This window comes from Canis lupus, chromosome 34, assembly GCF_003254725.2.
Source record: "Canis lupus dingo isolate Sandy chromosome 34, ASM325472v2, whole genome shotgun sequence".
Lineage (NCBI taxonomy): Eukaryota > Metazoa > Chordata > Mammalia > Carnivora > Canidae > Canis > Canis lupus.
The window spans coordinates 18,060,898-18,077,626 of NC_064276.1; the positions used below are offsets into that span (position 1 = coordinate 18,060,898).

The 16,729-nt window shown below is 43.7% G+C and overlaps 2 protein-coding genes across 9 annotated transcripts in view; one reads left to right on the forward strand and one right to left on the reverse strand.

The window, feature by feature from the left end:
* EHHADH (enoyl-CoA hydratase and 3-hydroxyacyl CoA dehydrogenase) overlaps positions 1–4,568 on the reverse strand; it is a 48,488-nt gene extending 43,920 nt beyond the window's left edge. Inside the window, exon 1 of the mRNA XM_025451178.3 lies at positions 4,407–4,568. Coding sequence (XP_025306963.1) covers positions 4,407–4,480 — 74 coding nt within the window. The 5' untranslated portion in view covers positions 4,481–4,568. The remainder of the gene's footprint in view (positions 1–4,406) is intronic.
* A 9,891-nt stretch (positions 4,569–14,459) lies between these two features.
* The window catches only part of MAP3K13 (mitogen-activated protein kinase kinase kinase 13), a 430,364-nt gene continuing 428,094 nt past the window's right edge, over positions 14,460–16,729 (forward strand). For 2 of the 8 annotated variants that reach the window (XM_049105739.1, XM_025451171.3), the window contains exons 1-2: positions 14,460–14,899; positions 15,398–16,486. The gene's annotated coding sequence lies outside the window, so the exon portion shown is untranslated. The remainder of the gene's footprint in view (positions 14,900–15,397; positions 16,487–16,729) is intronic. The other 6 variants (XR_003138700.3, XR_007408200.1, XM_049105738.1 and 3 more) reach the window with 5 other exon arrangements.

Here is a 16,729-nt window from a genome sequence, read left to right on the forward strand (position 1 = left end):
AGTGTCAACGGATCATGATGGAGGAGAACCTAGGAAATGTGAAGAGGAATTTAAGCAAAGAAAAATGATAGAACCAGAGTCCAATCAGTTTTGCATTGGAATTCTAAGCATTCTGGGTAAAATGTTTTAGTGTATAGGGTGAAAAAAAATTTTTAAAACAAAAAACAAACTTTGGGAAAAGCCAGATTGTTTGGATCAACAACTAGGAGTTAAAACCTCAGGCAATAAAGGAGATACTTGTGTATATATTAACTCCCTCCCAACTAGTTACTTTTCACCATTTAACCTAGATGAAATCAAACAAAATCTCTTGGCTTTGAGTGGTTACTTAGAAACCAAATCTGTGAGGAGCAGCTGGGTGGCTAGTTGTTAAGCACCAACCCTTTATCTTGGCTCAGGTCATGATCTCAGGGTCATGGGACTGAGACTCCTATCCCAACAGTACTCCCCTATACATCCAGCCCTACCTGGAACCCCCCCTCCCAGTTGGCTCCGTGATCAGTGGGGAGTTTGCTAGAGATACTCTTCCTCAGGCCCTCCCCTTGTGCTTGCTTGCTCTCTCTAAAATAAATAAATAAATAAATAAATAAATAAATAAATAAATAAATAAATATTTAAACAAATTAAAAAAGGAAAAGGAAGAAACCAGATCTGTTAATGGGATTTGGACCCAACCAGAATACTTCAAAGTCCAAAAGGCAAATATTTCCTCTGAGTAAATGATGGCTGCAAAAGTAGTGCCAAAATCAGTGCCATTGAGGACAAGAGGCTGGCTTCTCCCATTTCAACCGAACTCTTTTATTTCTTATGGTCTTGCTACCTTTGCAAAAAACAAAGAGAAATGAAAATAGCTGTAAATACAGCTTTACTAGACCCAAGCTGAATAAAGGGACCAGCCTTGTAGCAACAATAAGGTTGCAGCGGTAAAATTATTTTCTCCTCTTAATATTGTCCATGTATGGAGAAATCAAGTCTAGAGTAAAGGTAACGTTTTCATGGGTGCCAACCAAAGCTCTTTAGCTGCTCTGATTTTAAGTGGTGTTTCTTGTGATAGTTTTTCTTTAAAACCAAAGGTCATCAAATCATGTTTGCAGTTTGTGATCAGCATTTTTTTAAGTCAAAGAAGTAGAAGAGAAGAGAAAAATAGAATATGACAAACTACATAAGGATAAGGGTTTGGGTCTTTTTTGTTTTTCATCTTTTTTGTTTTTTCTTTGTTTTTAGTAAACTTCACACCCAGTGCAGAGCCCAGTGCAGGGCTTGAAGTCACGACCTGTCCCCCCCAGATCAAGACGTGGGCTGAAATCAAGAGTTGGATGCTTAACAGACTGAGCCATCCAGGCGCCCCATGAGGATAAATTTTGTTTTACAAAACTTTGTTTTCAGTTATGTATTTGTGTATGTATCAGGTTGCTATGTAAGACATAGGATTTCTTACTGTGTGGATTACAGTAAAAAACAAAACAAAACAAAACATGAAAGCCATTGTTCTGAGAGACAGGCCTAGTAATCAGACATGTCCTACCCTTAACAAAGAGGTTGGCATTCATCCGAATGTAAGGAAACTTGGCTGCAGAACTACCAAAGGATTTAAACTATTTGTCTGGGTCAAAAGAAAAAAAATTCAAATAAGAATCACTGTGCTAGGAAGATAATTTCCTATGTAGAAGTAGGAAAGGAAAAAGGGAAGAAGGAAAGAGGAAGGAAAGAAAAGTCTAAAGAAAAAAATGATAGGAGGGTGCCTGGCTGGCTCAGTCAGTGGAACATGCAACTCTTGTGGAGCTGAAACTCCACATTGTGGGTGGAGATTATTTAAAAATAAAATCTTAAGGGCAGGGGATCCCTGGGTGGCTCAGTGGTTTAGTGCCTACCTTCGGCCCAGGGCGCAATCCTGGAGTCCCAGGATTGAGTTCCCCTCGGGCTCCCTGCAGGGGGCCTGCTTCTCCTTCTTTCTGCCTGTGTCTCTGCCTCTCTCTCTCTCTATGTCTATCGTGAATAAATAAATAAAATCTTAAAAAAAAAAATCTTAAGGGCAGCGCCAGTGGCCCAGCAGTTTAGTGTCGCCTTTGGCCCAGGGCCTGATCCTGGAGACCTGGGATCCAGTCCCATGTCGGGCTCCCTGCATGGAGCCTGCTTCTCCCTCTGCCTGCGTCTCTGCCTCTCTCTCTCTCTGTGTGTGTGTGTGTGTTTCTCATGGATAAATAAATAAAATCTTTACAAAAAAATAAAATCTTAAGAAAGGAAAGAAAAAAATAGGCAACCTGTTAATTTTGATGAACATGGAGGGATACGTATGAGGTAAGTATAACTTCAGAATGGTGCCTGGCTGGCTCAGTCAGTAAAGCAGGTGACTCTTGACCTTGTGATCGTAAGTTCAAAACTCATATTGGGTGCAGAGATTATAAAAAACGCAATCTTTGGGCAGCCCCAGTGGCTCAGCAGTTTAGTGCCACCTTCAGCCCAGGGTGTGATCCTGGAGACCCGGGATCGAGTCCCATGTTGGGCTCCCTGCATGGAGCCTGCTTCTCCCTCTACCTGTGTCTCTGCCTCTCTCTCTCTCTCTGTGTGTGTGTGTCTCTCATGAATAAATAAATAAAATCTTTTTTAAAAATAAAATCTTAAAAAAAACCCTGCAATCTTTAAAAATGTATTTATATGACTTGAGAAGAAGATAGAAGAAAGAATGGGAAAGCATTCCCAAGTAGAGAAAACTCGATGAAGCTGAAATAAACCCCAGGTGGCAGCAGGGCCTGCTGCATGGGTTTGCCATGATGGTAGCTAACATCTGTGCAATGCCAGTTTATGATCTCTAGTGGAGGTAGACTTCACCACAATGTTATGATATGAGGTAGATACAAACATTTCTGTTGCATGGGGGGTGGGGCGGAGTAGATATGAGAAATGCTTAAAATTCCTATGAGAAAATATTTCTAGTTATGGGTATTAGACTGTGAAGCCTTTTTACCAAGTTAATGTCGGGCATGGTTTCTGGTTATGAGCAGAGGCTGAGGCAGAGTCCTAGTATCTAGTATCTCTAACTAAAATACAGACAAGTCCCAAAGGGATATGTAATGATGTTTTTCTTCATCAAAACCAAAACAATGGATATTTTGCTTTCTTTTTCTGAGACTGGCAAGAAAGTGGACATATCCTTGTGAGATTTTATTCTTGCACTTTTTTGGTATTATTAAGTGCAATAGCTTATATTAAAAATATGAATTGTTATATTAATACTCACGATAAAATCAAATCTGATGACACTAAGATAAAAATTAGCAGGTCTCCTCATTGCTGTCTCTTTTTTGCTCCAGCGGTATGTGATAAAAATGTTGATCAAAGGTCTTTCTTCCCTGTTTTATATATTTCTCGTAAATTATAATTTCTGCTAATCCTACTCTCTGGGGATGGGTGGCTCTTTCCTAGGCTGATGATCACTATCCTTTTTACAAAGACATGCCAAGAACCAAACCTATATAATTAAACATTTTTAAAATTAGGGACGCCTGGGTGGCTCAGCGGTTGAGCACGTGCCTTTGGCCCAGGGCCTGATCCTGGAGACCCAGGATTGAGTCCCGCGTTGGGCTCCCTGCATGGGGCCTGCTTCTCCCTCTGCCTGTGTCTCTGCCTCTCTCTCCGTGTGTGTGTGTCTCTCATGAATAAATAAATAAATCTTAAAAAAAAAAAAAAATTGAAACCGGAAAAACAACCAGTCTGGAAAGCACTGCTGTAAGTGCACGGAACAAATCCGTGTGCGGTTTAACAAGGAAGGTGCTCCACGGTGAAATAAAAGAAGATAAACTGCACAGTCGTTTTTCAGGAAATGCTACTTAGTGGGCTTCTCCAAACCAACGTATCCTCCACTGAAGCACCAACGCCTCCGAGTCTAGAACAGACCAGGAGAAGAACTTTGCATTTCTGCACCATGCCGCAATTCGCCTGTCCTCACTGCCTGGGCATTAATGAGGGGCATTTACTTATTTACAAGTGGGAATTTCTAGATCATTCGGCCACACATTAGGGTGGCCCGGACTCGAGTCTGGGAAGTGAGGAGGGATCAAGGTCCCGCTGGCTCTGTGCCTTTGGAGTCGAGCGCGCCCGAGAAGTCAGCGCTGCCCGCCAGCCCACGGGTGGAGCACGCAGCCGGCGCCGACGGCCCGGGTTCGAGCCCAGCTGCCCCACGTCCCCGCTCTCCTGCCTCTGAGCCTCAGCTGCCTTTCCACACCAGCGAAACACGGATCGGAGTTCGCCGCGAACGCTAACCGAGCTGACCCAAGCTCGAAGCCTGGCAGGCGCCGCGGTTCCATCCGTGCCCGTGGCTTCCGGCGTCTACACCCGCCGCGGAGTCGAGCCCCGCCGGGAGGGCTGCCCGCCGGGCCGGGCCGGGCTGGGGGCGCCCGAGCCGTTACCTGATGGCGTTGACCGGCGGGTTTCGGAGGCGGATCAGCGCCAGGCAGTTGCGCAGCCGCGTGTACTCGGCCATGGCTCCCGGGCGCGGAGGTCGCAGGCGCCTCCGGCGCTGGGCGGGCGATGCCGCCTCCCCCGCGGCCCCCGCTGCCCGCCCGCCGGCCCGAGGAGGGGCGCCCGCTGGGCCAATGCGAGCCCGGCGCCGCCCCCGCCCCCGCCCCCGCGCCCGCCCCCGCGCCCGCCCGCGGACACCCGGCACCGCCCCCCCTCCTCCGGGACCCCAGCCCCGCGCTCCGCAGACGCTCGTGATCTCTTCCTCGGCCTGGGCTCCCGTCACCGCGCAGATCAGAGAGGCCCGCGGGCAGTGGTGCGCCTGGCAGCAAGTCCAAGGTGGCAACCCCTGGCCCAGGGCGGCTGCCCTCCCGGGAGCCTCCTGGCTTCACTAAGTCGGTGGAGCTGTCCTCGGTTTTCAGCTTTATGATCCTTCTTAACAGGGATAGATACCTGGAGTCATGACAATTAAGGTGACCTGACACACGCTTGGAACATTACACACATGATGAATTAAACCCAAGTCGGTGTGGTGCCAACCACTTAACATAACAGTAGTTTCATGTCTTAACTATAACGGCGCAGCCTGGTGAAATATATGGGTGTCTTGTCTGCCCTAACCTTCTTTTTTCTTTTTAAAAAGATTTCCCCCAATTTTGTTGAGATATAATCATATCTCATTATATATATGTTGTATACATGTATAAATTTTGTTGAGATATATCTCATTATATATGTTATATATATAATGACATACATCATTATATAAGTCAAAGTTATACAGCATAATGATTTGACTCACATAGATCGGGAAATGATTGCTGCAATAAGTTTAGTTAACATCCAGCATCTCATATATAGATAGAAAAATAGACATATAGAAAAAAAAAACCCTCTCTTTTCTTCTTCTGTCATTTCTAAGGATTGTGATTTCTAATACTTTATTCATCCATGAATTGAGCCCCCAATGTGGAGGCCGAGAAAAATTAAGGCCATTCCACCTCAAGTTTAGCATTAGCACAAGTACAGCCATCTTAGGCCCCTGGGAATAAGACCTGAACTTTACAGGAAAAACTGCAGAATGTCCTCGGCAGGAAATCCCATATGGGAGACAACAGAGCTCAGAATTGCCCTCAGCAGGAATCCCATATCATATCTTGAGAAACTCCCCCACCCTTTCCCCCATATAGGAAAAAAAAAATTCCTCCACCCCTTCTGAAAATCCCCTAGACCAGCCCATAAAAAACTCAGCTGTAACCCACTTCGGGGTCCAAGCCTCTGCTCTGCTCTGCAGAGTATACTTGGACCCAAGCTCGAGCTTGTAAATAAACCCTCGCATGTTTGCATCAGTGTTGGCTCCTTGGTGGTTTCTCGGATTCGCAATTTTGGGCACAACACCACTATGTGCTAGGCCTAGGCAGGAGACTAAAGATAAACCACGCCCAGCCCCTTCTCTCCAAAAGTACACCCCAGAAACAATGTTTTTCTGGATGCCATAGACCTCTGGTGGTCTCCACAGTCCACAAGTGGTCAGAAGGAAGTCCGTAAGTTTCAGAGGAAAACAAGACAGAATGATGGAATGATTTTGTTCGCTGATGTTTCACAAATCTTAGCAATGACTAGGAACTATTTTCACATTTTTTTTGACCTCTTGGAAATAACAGGTTCCAAGTTCTAGGAAAGTAGAATTGCCTTGAAGCCCTGGGAACATGCAGCAGTCTGAACGTGTCCAATCCATAAACTGACAGCCAATCTAACAAGGACAGCCCTCATTCCTAATGACCAACCACAATCCAGTGCACACCCCCGAGTGCCAACATTTGGGAAAACCCAGCTTCTACAGGTGATATCAATCTCTGGTACCTCTGAAAATTTGCCAACCCCTGAACTCCACCTCCTCAAAAACTTGATGTAAGACTAACAGCCTGTTCTGCTTGGGAGAAACTGGAAATTATAGGAAGCGATACATTCAGTTTCATCTTATTTCAGATACTGGTTTCTAGGGGGACAACTCCACAGAGGCCTCCTAACAATGTCAAAAGTCTCCACAAAGGCTACGTAGGCAAGACTTAACAGTTCTGAATGGGCTGAAATTCTTCCTGGATCAAGGGGAGATGAACATGGTGTGGAGTTTTGTTTTAAGATTTTGAGAGAGAGTGCATAGAGAGAGCAGAGAGCACAAGCAGGGAGGAGGGGGGAGGGGCAGAGAGAGAGGGAGAAGCAGGCTCCCTGCTGAGCAGGGAGCCCAATATGGGGCACAATGTAGGGCTGGATCCCAGTACCCTGAGATCACGATCCAAGCTGAAGGCAGATTCTCAACTAACTGATTGAGCCACCCAGGCGCCCTGTGGAGCTGTTTTGAGGCAGGGTCTCACCTTTATCTTGGAGGTGTTAGCCATAGGACGTGTCTCATCTATTTCCCTAGTTTTCGTTGAATGCAGAACTTTCTCCCTGGTACAAGCTGCAAACTTCTATGTAAATCTATAGAACTGTTTGACAGTAGTTTAGAGTTGGCTCTTCAACAGGGCAGGGACTGAGGTAAGCAAGTGAGACACCCATGGGCAAATTTAAGAGGGCCTTTACTCTATTTCCTCCAAGTGCCCACTCTGCTCTTTTCCTCAATAACAGAATGACCCACAGTTCCTGTGACCTGTCATCAGGCCTCTTCCGTTTGGTGTCATCCTGTGGGACAAAGAATACAGGAAGCTGATACCCTGCTGATCTTTCTTTTGCCATCTGTGTAAATAATAAACTGTAAAGCTATTCAGTCTCAGGACACCTGGGTGGCTCAGCAGTTGAGCATCTGCCTTTGGCTCAGGGTGTGATCCCGGAGTCTCAGGATTGAGTCCCACATTGGGCTCTCTGCAGGGAGCCTGCTTCTCCCTCTGCCTATGTCTCTCCCTCTCTGTATCTCTCATGACTAAATAAATAAAATCTTTTTTTTTAAGATTTTATTTATTTATTGAGAGAGAGAGAGAGAGAGAGAGAGAGAGGGGCAGAGACGCATAGGGAGAAGCAGGCTCCATGCAGGGAGCCCGACGTGGGATTCGATCCCGGGTCTCCAGGATCACACCCTGGGCTGCAGGTGGCACCAAACCACTGCGCCACCGGGGCTGCCCTAAATAAATAAAATCTTTTAAAAAATTTTGTTAAAAATCTATTCAGTCTCCTTATGGACCAAATTTATGGAAATGTTGCAAGCCACTCTAGCAAGTGCCACCATGCTGCCACTGACCACTTGACTGTTTGATAGTCTCTTGATCGTTGTGATGAATTGTTTATTCTTAAGTTGTCTTCTCATTTAATTTGTCTCAATAAGCGCTACTTAACAGGATGTCTTTTCTCTTGGCTATTGCACTCTTACGTCATTTGTATATTAATGCTCTGCTTAATGATGTCACTTTATGGTTGTTGTGTTGCAACTTTTGAAAATAGATCATTTCACCAGAAGAAGTTTTGTGCATGTGTGTTTTTAAGTAAACTCTATGCCCAGTGTGGGTCTTGAACTCATGACCCTGAGATCAAGTGTTGCATGCTCTACCAACTGAGCCAGGCAGGCACACCTAGAACACCTAGAAGAGGTTTTAAAACCTATAAGACAAATAAAGGAATGTAAATATAGAACTTTTGTGTGCTAGATCATGCAAATATGTTCTCACAGTAAGAATGGAGATGACTATCTAAACTTGTGTTGTGAAACTTCATTCAACAGTGGCATGAAGCCATCAGAGTTGACTTCTCAGATTTTTCTGGAACAAATGAAAAATATTACCTTCCAGCTGGAGTGATAAAATCTGTAACATGTTTTCTTTCACATTCTTTCCCCTTTCACTGTGGGATATAAATGGGCACAAGGCCTCAGAGAAGGATAGAGCCACGGATAGAAGCCTGACTTACCAAAAAAAAAAAAAAAAAGCCTGACTTACCAAATGATCTTATGGGAGAGATATGCCTGCTGACTAGAACCAACATGGACTTTTACAAGAGAAAGAAAGAAATGTGGGTCTGTTTGTCAAATAATTGTTTTTTATTTTTTAAAGATTTAATATTTATTTATTCATGAGAGACACAGAGAGAGGCAGAGACACAGGCAGAGGGAAAAGCAGGCTGCCTGTGGAGAGCTCGATATGGACCTTGCTCCCAGGACCTTGCTCCTGGGACCTGAGCCAAAGGTAGACACTCAACCACTGAGCCACCCAGGTATCCTTGTTTGTTAAAGAATTTTAACCTGTCCTAACTAATACAGTGAAGAAGTGGGCAGTGAGTATGCTCTTCCCCATTGAAGTTGGCCGACATTTGAGGAGAAAGCTGCTCACATAAGTACTTGAAATAAGAGATACGATATAAATAATTTCTTCACTGTACCAATAATATTAATGATGACAATTTCCATAATTTCAAGTCACTTGCTCAAGTGTTGAACTTTGGAGATATAACACACACAAATACACACATGATATTCAATATCTTCACGATGAAGATAATCTATCAGGGTTCCTAGAGAAGTTCCAACTGTGGCAGAAAAATGACTCAGTCAGTTCAATTATCTTCACTGATTGAAATGTCAGAGAGCAATGATGTATTATTGAGCATATATAAAGACCATGTCTCAGCTTTTCAGTGAGCACTGCTTATCACCTGTCATCAATCACATCATATTCATGTTTCCTTAACTCGTGTTTGCTCCCTTCCCCCATCCAGAAAAAATTTTTCCCTTTTAAATTTCAAGTGATATGATCTTTTTTTAAAGGATAATGAATTTTTAATTGAAATATAACTCACACTACACAATTTATCCTTTTAAATTGCACAATTCAGTGGTTTTTATTATAGTCACAAGATGTACACAATCACCACTCTCAAATTCCAGGACATTTTAATCACCCCAAAATAAACCCTGTGCCCATTAAGCAGATTTGCCTATTCCACATATTTCACATAATTGGAACCCCACAATATGTGGCCTTTGTGCCTGGTTTCTTTCAGTTAGCATGATGTTTTTGTTTTAGGGAAGGATTGGTTCCAGGCCTCTCCTAGCTTCTGGCTTTATGGTAGCATGACTGCGGTTTTCATATGGTGTTCTCCCTGTGTGGGTGAACGTCTTAGTGCAAATTTCCCCTTTTTATAAGGTCACTGAATGACCCTATCTTAATTTGATCATTTGCAAAGACCCTATTTCCAAATCAGGTCACATTCACAGGTCTTGCTGGTTAGGACTTCACATCTTTTTGAGGGACACAATTCAACCCATAACAGCCCCATGCAGTCACTGCAGTAGATGCCCCTTTAAGGGGCAGAGCAAGAAAATCAGCTTGAACATCACAGGAAACAAGGCAATCATGGTATTTGAAGCTACAGAAATGGCAATGACTTCCATTCTTCTGAATCATAATTCATAGTTTAGGTTAGCTCACATTTGATTTTTTTTTTAAAAGTAGAGTCCATGCCCAGTGTAGAGCCCAACGTAGAACTTGAACTCACAACCTGAAGATCAGGACCTGAGCTGAGATCAAGAGTTGGACACTCAACCAACCAAACCACCCAGGTATCCCTGATTTTTTTTTTTTTTCTAACAGTAAGCAAAACTGTCTAGGGCAGAGAAATGTTTATACTTAAATAATTATACAAGCTAGCTTTTCCCATATGAATCACCATGAGAAGAAAAATTTAGACATTACCGGCTACACCTACCCAAAGGTTACCAGACATTTTAGAAGTTAAAATAAACAGAAAAGATGCAGCCTCTGACTTTATTTTTTAGAGGAAGGGGACAAAGTCCTTTAGGTTGACAGGATGCCTGCCAAGGTAATAAAGGACAACATTTTGAAAAATGGGCTTTTGATGTTTCACAAGAAAAGGTTTAACACTTAAAATTGTGCAAGTTTTCTCCTTTGAAATATGCAGGTGAGCCATTTCTTTTCTCCCCCCACCCAATTTGGATATTCTGTAGAATATTGTATTCAATTCTAACACCATATTGTGATTGAAGTGGTTTCTCCAGCTAAGTACACTTATGATAATAAACACAATAATACAAAATAAAATAAAAACTAACATTTCATTTTTCCCATGTGCCATGCTTTGTCCTAAATGATTTGCATGTATTAACACGCTTAGTCCTCCATGCAGCACATGGATAAGGCATCATTGTTTATCACCATTTTATGGAAGAGGCACAGAGGGCTAACTGGCCTCAGCTAACTTGCGTCGGGTTAAGCTGAAGTTTTAACCCACAGTGTCTGGCTCTGGAGCCTGTGTTAGTGTGTTTTTAAGATTCATCCATGTTATAGTATTTATCACATAATAATTTTTTTAATGGCTGAATAATAGTTCATTTATGTATATACCATATTTTATGTAGTCATCAATTTATGGATATTTGGGTTGTTTCTACTTTTTGGCTATTTTTAAAAACATTTTATTCTTTTTATTTGAGGGCACAAGCAGGAGAAGGCTCAGACAGAGATAGCAGACTCCCTGCTGAGCAGGGAGCCCAACACGGGGCTCAATCCCGGGACCCCAGATCATGACCTGAGCTGAGGGCAGACACCTAACCAACTGAGCCACCAAGGTGCCCTTCTATTCTTTGGCTATTGTAATGCTGCTATGAACATTTTATGTGCAAATTTTTGCATAAACTATGATTTTAATTCTCTTTGGCATATACCTAGGAGTAGAATTGCTGGGTCATATGGTTAACTCTAACTTTTAAAAACAATTTTTCTTTGGGGATCCCTGGGTGGCTCAGCAGTTTAGCGCCTGCCTTTGGCCCAGGGTGTGATCCTGGAATCCCGGGATCGAGTCCCACGTCGGGCTCCCTGCATGGAGCCTGCTTCTCCCTCTGCCTGTGTGTGTGTCTCTCTCTGTGTGTGTCTCATGAATAAGTAAATAAAATCTTTAAAAAAAAACAATTTTTCTTTGATTGAACTATAATTAGCATACAGTGTTACGTTAACCTCAGGTGTACAACATAATGATTCAACATTTCTGTACATTACTCAGTGCTCAACACAAGTGTACTCCTAATCTCTTTTATCTATTTCCCCTGCCTCCCTCCATGCCTCCCCTCTGGCAACCACCAGTTTGTTCTGTTTGTTTGTTTCTTAACTTTCACATACAAGTCAAGTCATGTATTTGTCTTTTTCTATCTGACTTGTTCTACTTAGTATTATATTCTCTAGCTCCAACCACATTGTTGTAAATGGCAAAGTTTGTTCTTTTTTTATAGCCCTCTACTAAAGTTGAAAAGATAAGAATTGTAGAGTATCTAGTCCAGAAATGAATGTATATGTTTTCAAAAGGTTTTATTTATTTGAGAGAGAGAGAGCACACAAACACAGGGGAGGGGCAGAGGGAAAAGGAGAGGCAAAGGGAAAATGAGAGGCTCCCTCAACAGGGAGCCCAACACGGGGCTCAATCCCAGGACCCCGGGATCATGACCTGAGTCGAAGGCAGTTGCTTAACCGACTGAGCCACCCAGGTGCCCCAGAAATAAATGTATATATTCTCTTTTCCAGCCCGAGAATCGCCCTGGAATTACCGAATGCCTGTCCATCTCCTCTGTGAGTGTGCACAGTGTGTAGATGTGAGATGAATTGCTACAGCCATTTTGCCACCTTGAGGGAATCTGGCCATAAGCTGAAGCAGATGCTACTGAAGGCAGAGTGGAGAGGGAAAGAAGTGTTGGTCCTAAATGGTATCATTGAGTTACTGGAACAACCAACCTTGATGCCTGCCATAAGAGTCCATTTATAGAAGTCAATACATTCCCTATTATTGAAGACACGTTCTGCTGTGTTTTGTGGAAGATGCAAAGAAGTGCTGCCCAGATTCCCCTTCAAGGATGGACTTGAAGCACAGTTCCAAAGAGTATGGCCAGCTGGCAGCCCCCAGCTGTTCACTTTTCTGGGGTCCGCCTCAGCTGCAGAGGGCCACCTCGCTTGAAGTCGTACCCTTCCTGAGGCAGGCTGCATCCAGTACAAAGGGCTGGCCCTTTCAACCCGACCCTGGGTACTCTCTGATGGGTACCACTCACTCTGCAGCTCTCCCCCAAGCTGGCTGAAGATTGCTTCAACCTGAGTAGCATTTCAACATCTTCCTCTCACCAATCCTGTTCCTGTCCATTCCTAATAAAAATCCCCTCTTCATCAGTGTCTACTTCTCAAAAACACAATCTATGACAAGGTTTCTATCACATCAGTCAAAAGTATCCAAATTGAGATTCCATGGGATAGTTTGAACTTAGTCTTGACTAGAGAGAAAGGGCAATGCATTCATTATCTTATTTTTAACTTGGTGTAAATTTTCAAGCATACAAAGAAAAAAAAGAATATAATGAAACCAAATATACCCAGCTTCAACATTATCAATATATGACCCATCTTTATTATCTGAACTCCCTCATATATTTTTAGATTTTTATTTATTTATTCATGAGAGAGAGAGAGAGAGAGGCAGAGACAGGCAGAGGGAGAGAAGCAGGCTCCATGCAGGGAGCCTGACGCGGGACTCCATCCCAGGTCTCCAGGATCACACCCTGGGCTGAAGGTGGCGCCAAACCGCTGGGCCACTGGGGCTGCCCTCTCATATTATTTTAAAATAAGTCTCAGATATTATATGATTTCATCCATAAATACCACAGTGCACTGATGTTTGCTTTGGGATGCAATGTAGTGCCTTTTGCATTCTCCTCCCAACCCAGTTCCTATATATTGTCTCATCTTCCTCTTTCTACCACCACAGCTTTCAAGAGTATTTTAATAGAAGAAAAGGTAATAGTAGTAAGGGATAAAAAGGGCCAGAGAGAATCCTAGAATCCATTCATTCTTTCACTCATCCAACAAACATTTTAGTTCTGTCATCTTTGAGCCTTAGTATGCACAGTGGCTATCCATATTGGTGGTCGTTCCAAAGGTGGTGTAATGATGTCTTTGTCAGGTGAATTAACAGGAAAGCAAAGAGAGAGAGAGAGAGAGAGAGAGAGAGAAGGAAGGAGGGAGAGGGAGAGAAAAGAAGGAGGGAGGAGGGAGGGAAGAAAAAGAGGGAGGTATGGAGAGAATGGAAGAGAAGGAAAGGAAGGAAGGAAGGGGGTGAAGGAGAGGAAGGAAAAGAAAGTGCGTCATCTAGTGGTTACAGTGGGAAATATGCATTGTTTTCTACTACACAGAATAAGACAAGATTTACTGCAGAAAGGACTTTAAAGAGGAAATTGAGGTGATTTGTCTAATGTCACATGGCTAGTTAACAGCAGAGGTAGGCATATAACCCAAATGCTGATTCTAAGACCTATATAAAGATTAATGTAAATTCTGATTGTTTCAGACTCTTAAAAATGTGGTTCGAATGATTTTAAATATGATTAGAAAATATTTTTAGTATTTATTTTTGTCAAGTTATGATATTTTGGAGTCAAAGGGGGAAAAGTACATTGATTAAAAGGAGGAACTAGATGGATCTATGATAATATTAACACTGAATTATTTTTCCCTTAAAAGTTCTGCCTCCATGGCGCAGCTGGCGGCTCAGTCAGTAGAGCATGAGACTATTGATCTTGGGATTGTAAGTTCTATCTCCATGTTAAAAATGAAATCTTTTAAAAGTTCTGTCTCCTTCACCAAATAGGAAGTTCCTCAAAAGCAGATTATCTCAGTCATCTTTTTAAAAATTATTTATTTATTTATTTCAGAGAGAGAGAGAGAGAGAGCGTGCGCACGAGCATATGTCTGGGGGAACGGGGGATCTCAAGCAGACTCCCCACTGTGCACAGAGCCTGAAGCAGGGCTCAATCTCATGACCCTGCTTGAGATCATGATCTGAGCAGAAATCAAGAGTCAGATGCTCAACCAACCGAGCTACCCAGGCACCCCTATCTTATTCATCTTTGTATACCCAATGCCCGAGCGTAGTGACTCTCCTGAATGAATGAACAATGAATGAATGGAATTAGGAGGCTGAGATTCCAGAACTAGTCAGTCCTAGATCCTAGTCATTCTAGATTCTAGTCAGTTCTCTACCGACTGCCACTAGCTAACTCTGTAACTTCAGCAGATTAATTTTTATGGTTCATAGTCATTAAAAATGTCATTGATCCTTTTTAATGATAGAGTTGGAAGAAGACTTAAATTGTATCTATCCCAACTACATTATTCAATGGGTTCATGGAATTACCTGATTATTTGGAACACATACTTATTACCAGTATTTCAATAATAATACTAATATCTATGCTAGCTTTGTCATAGTCCTAGAACAAAGACTGAAAGAATATTTAAGAGAAATTGCTTGCAATAGATTGGCCTAACTAAGATTGTGTCATGGCATTGCAATGCACTCAATCTTTCTATGTTTGGTTACTGCTTGGAGCAGTTACTTATTCTGGTCCAGCCATTTAAAACAGAAGAGAGGGCTCACTCACAGGAGGTGATACTTAACCCCTCAGTTCTGGGTAAGTATAAGACGTTCACCAGGGGAGAGGGAGCTAACTCTATTTTAAGTGAACTCAGCAGTGCCAGACCAGAACATTCAAATAGTCATCAAAATCCTGTGGCATCTGCTAGGTTGGTTACCTTGCTCCGGTCTCTCCTGGACAGGGATTTTCCTAGTCCTTTTCACTTGACAGTGAAGGTCTTGAAAGTGAATTTGCTTTTACCTTATTAACACTCTGCAGCAGATTTTGGGAATGGCGGGAGGTAGTGAGCATTTCAAGACTTCATGTCCCCTTCTAGCCCTGACACTAATTGTGTGACTTTCAGTTCGTTGCTTCTCTGGATCCAATTTTCCTTACTTGCTTGTATCATCAAGAGCTTAACTAACATTGTTCTCTCTAAAGTTCTTTTCACTTCTAATATTCTGTGAAATGTTTTTGTTGTAAGGATAAACGTTTTTGTGGTAAGGATGAACCTTCGGTTCCACTGGTCTTCTGTTTTTTGTTTTGTTTTCCTAGGTTAGCTTTCTTCCTTCCATCATTTATTATCTCCGTGTTTTTGAGAGCAGAGCCTGGGTGGTATTCGTCCTGCTAGCACAATAACCAAGCAGGTAAGTGGACTTCAAGCACAATAGTCCATCTTTGGAGGAGCTCACCCTTCAGAGGAAAAGTACTAAGTACCATTAATCTCTTGATTGAAAGCTGAGGATACAACACATAGGAAAACTGGTACCAGCTTTTCCTAACCACTTACCAGTTACAACAGGAAAGAAGACAGCGCTTGGAATCGAGCGACTCATTGCGCCTGGGATTTCCATGCATTATCTCAAGTGACGCCCACGCCAGCCCTGTGTTCTGAGCACTAGTACCATCGGTTTCACAAAGAAACCGGCAGAGAGGGATCCCTGGGTGGCGCAGCGGTTTGGCGCCTGCCTTTGGCCCAGGGCGCGATCCTGGAGACCCGGGATCGAATCCCACATCAGGCTCCCGGTGCATGGAGCCTGCTTCTCCCTCTGCCTATGTCTCTGCCTCTCTCTCTTTCTCTCTCTGTGACTATCATAAATAAATAAAAATTAAAAAAAAAAAAAAAACGGGCAGAGAGAGGCTAAGTAACCTGCCAAGGTAACATCCTTACAAGTGAGAAGCAGCACCATTCCAGACTAGACATCACCACCTCAGATGTGCTCCGGAGCTCTCCACTGACCAGAAAAAAAAAAAAAAAATCGGAAAAATCACAACCACCTTGTGTTCGACACAGAGGGAGCACAGGCAAGTGACTGCAGACCTGGCAAACCAGCTTGAAAAACAAAAAACAAAAAACTCTTCCAAGGTGGACTACACAGCCATTAAGGACAACAGCGGGGGGAAAAGAACCCGGGAGAGAGATCTGTAGCTCGCCGGCATCCCGGGGAAACCGAGGAAGAGGCCGGAAGTGACGTCACTAGCAAGAGGCGGACGCTAGGGTGGGACTACCGGACCAAGCGGAATTTCGGGCCGGAAGTGATGCACAGGAAGTTACGCCCTGGAGGCGGTACCTGGTGGTGGAGGGCGTCGCGAGGGGCGGGGCGGAGCGTCTGTGGTCATCCTGGAGCCTTGCATCGCGGGCAGGTAACGGTCGGGCCAACTTGGACCGGGTCAAGGGTGAAAGTTGTTGTTGGTGGCCCAGGTAGCTCGGGCAGGGAGAGGTGGGTCTCGCATTAGGCTGGAGGAAAGACTCCTTGGCGTGGGATTCCCTGGGGAGCGAGGGGTACGAGGAACTTTGGGAACGGGGTCGTGAGGACCGAGGTCGTCGAGGAAACACAGGTTGGGATTTCCAGGAATCGGTCACGGCCGGGAGTCGTGGGCTCCTGA